At 26.6% G+C, this 1,404-nt stretch overlaps 1 protein-coding gene across 1 annotated transcript in view, besides 1 other annotated feature; it reads left to right on the top strand.

The window, feature by feature from the left end:
- Window position 1: 1 nt before the first annotated feature.
- Window positions 2–165: a microsatellite.
- Window positions 166–571: 406 nt separating this feature from the next.
- Window positions 572–1,404, top strand: part of EDI_264020 (uncharacterized protein) — a gene marked incomplete at both ends in the record, with an annotated part of 984 nt that continues 151 nt past the window's right edge. The window contains one exon of the mRNA XM_001733403.1: window positions 572–1,404. This exon is cut by the window's right edge and continues 151 nt beyond it. Coding sequence (XP_001733455.1) covers window positions 572–1,404 — 833 coding nt within the window.

Consider the following 1,404-nt stretch of genomic DNA (forward strand, 5'->3'; position numbering starts at 1 on the left):
ATTCTTTTATTACTTATTGTGTTTTCTTGTTTTTATCTTCTTTATTATTTTATCATTTCTTTATCATTTTATTCTATTTGATTAACTTCATTTCTTCATTATTTGTATCTTGATTTATTATTGTTTTGTTTTGTATCATTCATTTCTTGTTATTGAGTTCTATTTGAAAAGTAAAAAGTCATAAAAGTCAACATGTTGACTCTATGATTTTAAATTGAGAAAATTATATAAATCACATTTCTCTTATAACTTTCTTCTTTGAATATGATAATCATTTATAGAACTCTTATTATTACACAATATCATATTTTACCATTCTTTTCCTTTATTATATCATAACAATTCATAGTTGATAACAAATAACTAAAATGAATGATTAAATGATATAAAATATACATGAAATATAAGAAACGCTGAATCATAACAAATGTTAATGAGGGATAATGATTGAATGGATAGTGAATTGTTTTTATGAAAGTCAGTGTGATATTAAAGAGGAAAGTTTAAATTTTAGGCTTTTAAAGGAGTGACTCTAACAATTAAATTCAAATAATTAAATCACAAGAAGAGAATGACACCAACAAAATTGATTATACTTGGAAGTACAGGTGATGGAAAAAGTTCACTTGGAAATTTCATCTTAAAGAAGAATATTTTCAATGAAAGTAATGATCCACAATCAGTGACCAAAGAAACAATTGGATCATATGGAGAAGGAGATAGACAAGATGTGTTTGTTATTGATACACCTGGACTACAAGATTCCGAAGGAAGGGAACGACAATATATGAATCAAATGGTTGAATATATCAAACAACAAAAAGGACTTCAAGCAATAGTTGTTGTTTTAGATATTAATCAAGACCGATTTGCACAATACATTAAAACAATGATTAAAGTGATATGGAACGTTTTTCCAATAGCAGACTTTTGGAGACATGTTTGTATAGTGTGGACTAAATGCTATTGTTATTTTCCTACCGAAGTTATTGAAGAAAAGAAGAGAAATAAAATAGGAATATATCAAGATGAACTAATGAAAGTTGTTAAAGAAACAACAGGAACAACAGAAAATATAGAATTTCCAATGTACTTTGTTGATTCAAGAGGATTACATGGATTTGATAATACATCTTCAGAAAATGGAATTATAAGTATGTTAACATGGGTAAGATCGTTAACACCAATTAATGTAGAAGAGGTGAAAAAAGGAGATCCTGTCTATCAAAATATTATTGAAGAAAAGGATAAACAAGAGAGAGTCATTAAACAAGAAATGAATATCCAAACAATTGAAATTCAATATTTGAGAAGAAACAAAAGAATAACATACACAGGAGAAGTTAGTTATACAAATTGGGAAGTTGAAATACAGAAATTAAAGAAGTTATTCTTCCTAACACC

The sequence above is a fragment of the Entamoeba dispar genome, genomic scaffold (assembly GCF_000209125.1).
Source record: "Entamoeba dispar SAW760 scf_1105229461783 genomic scaffold, whole genome shotgun sequence".
Lineage (NCBI taxonomy): Eukaryota > Evosea > Mastigamoebida > Endamoebidae > Entamoeba > Entamoeba dispar.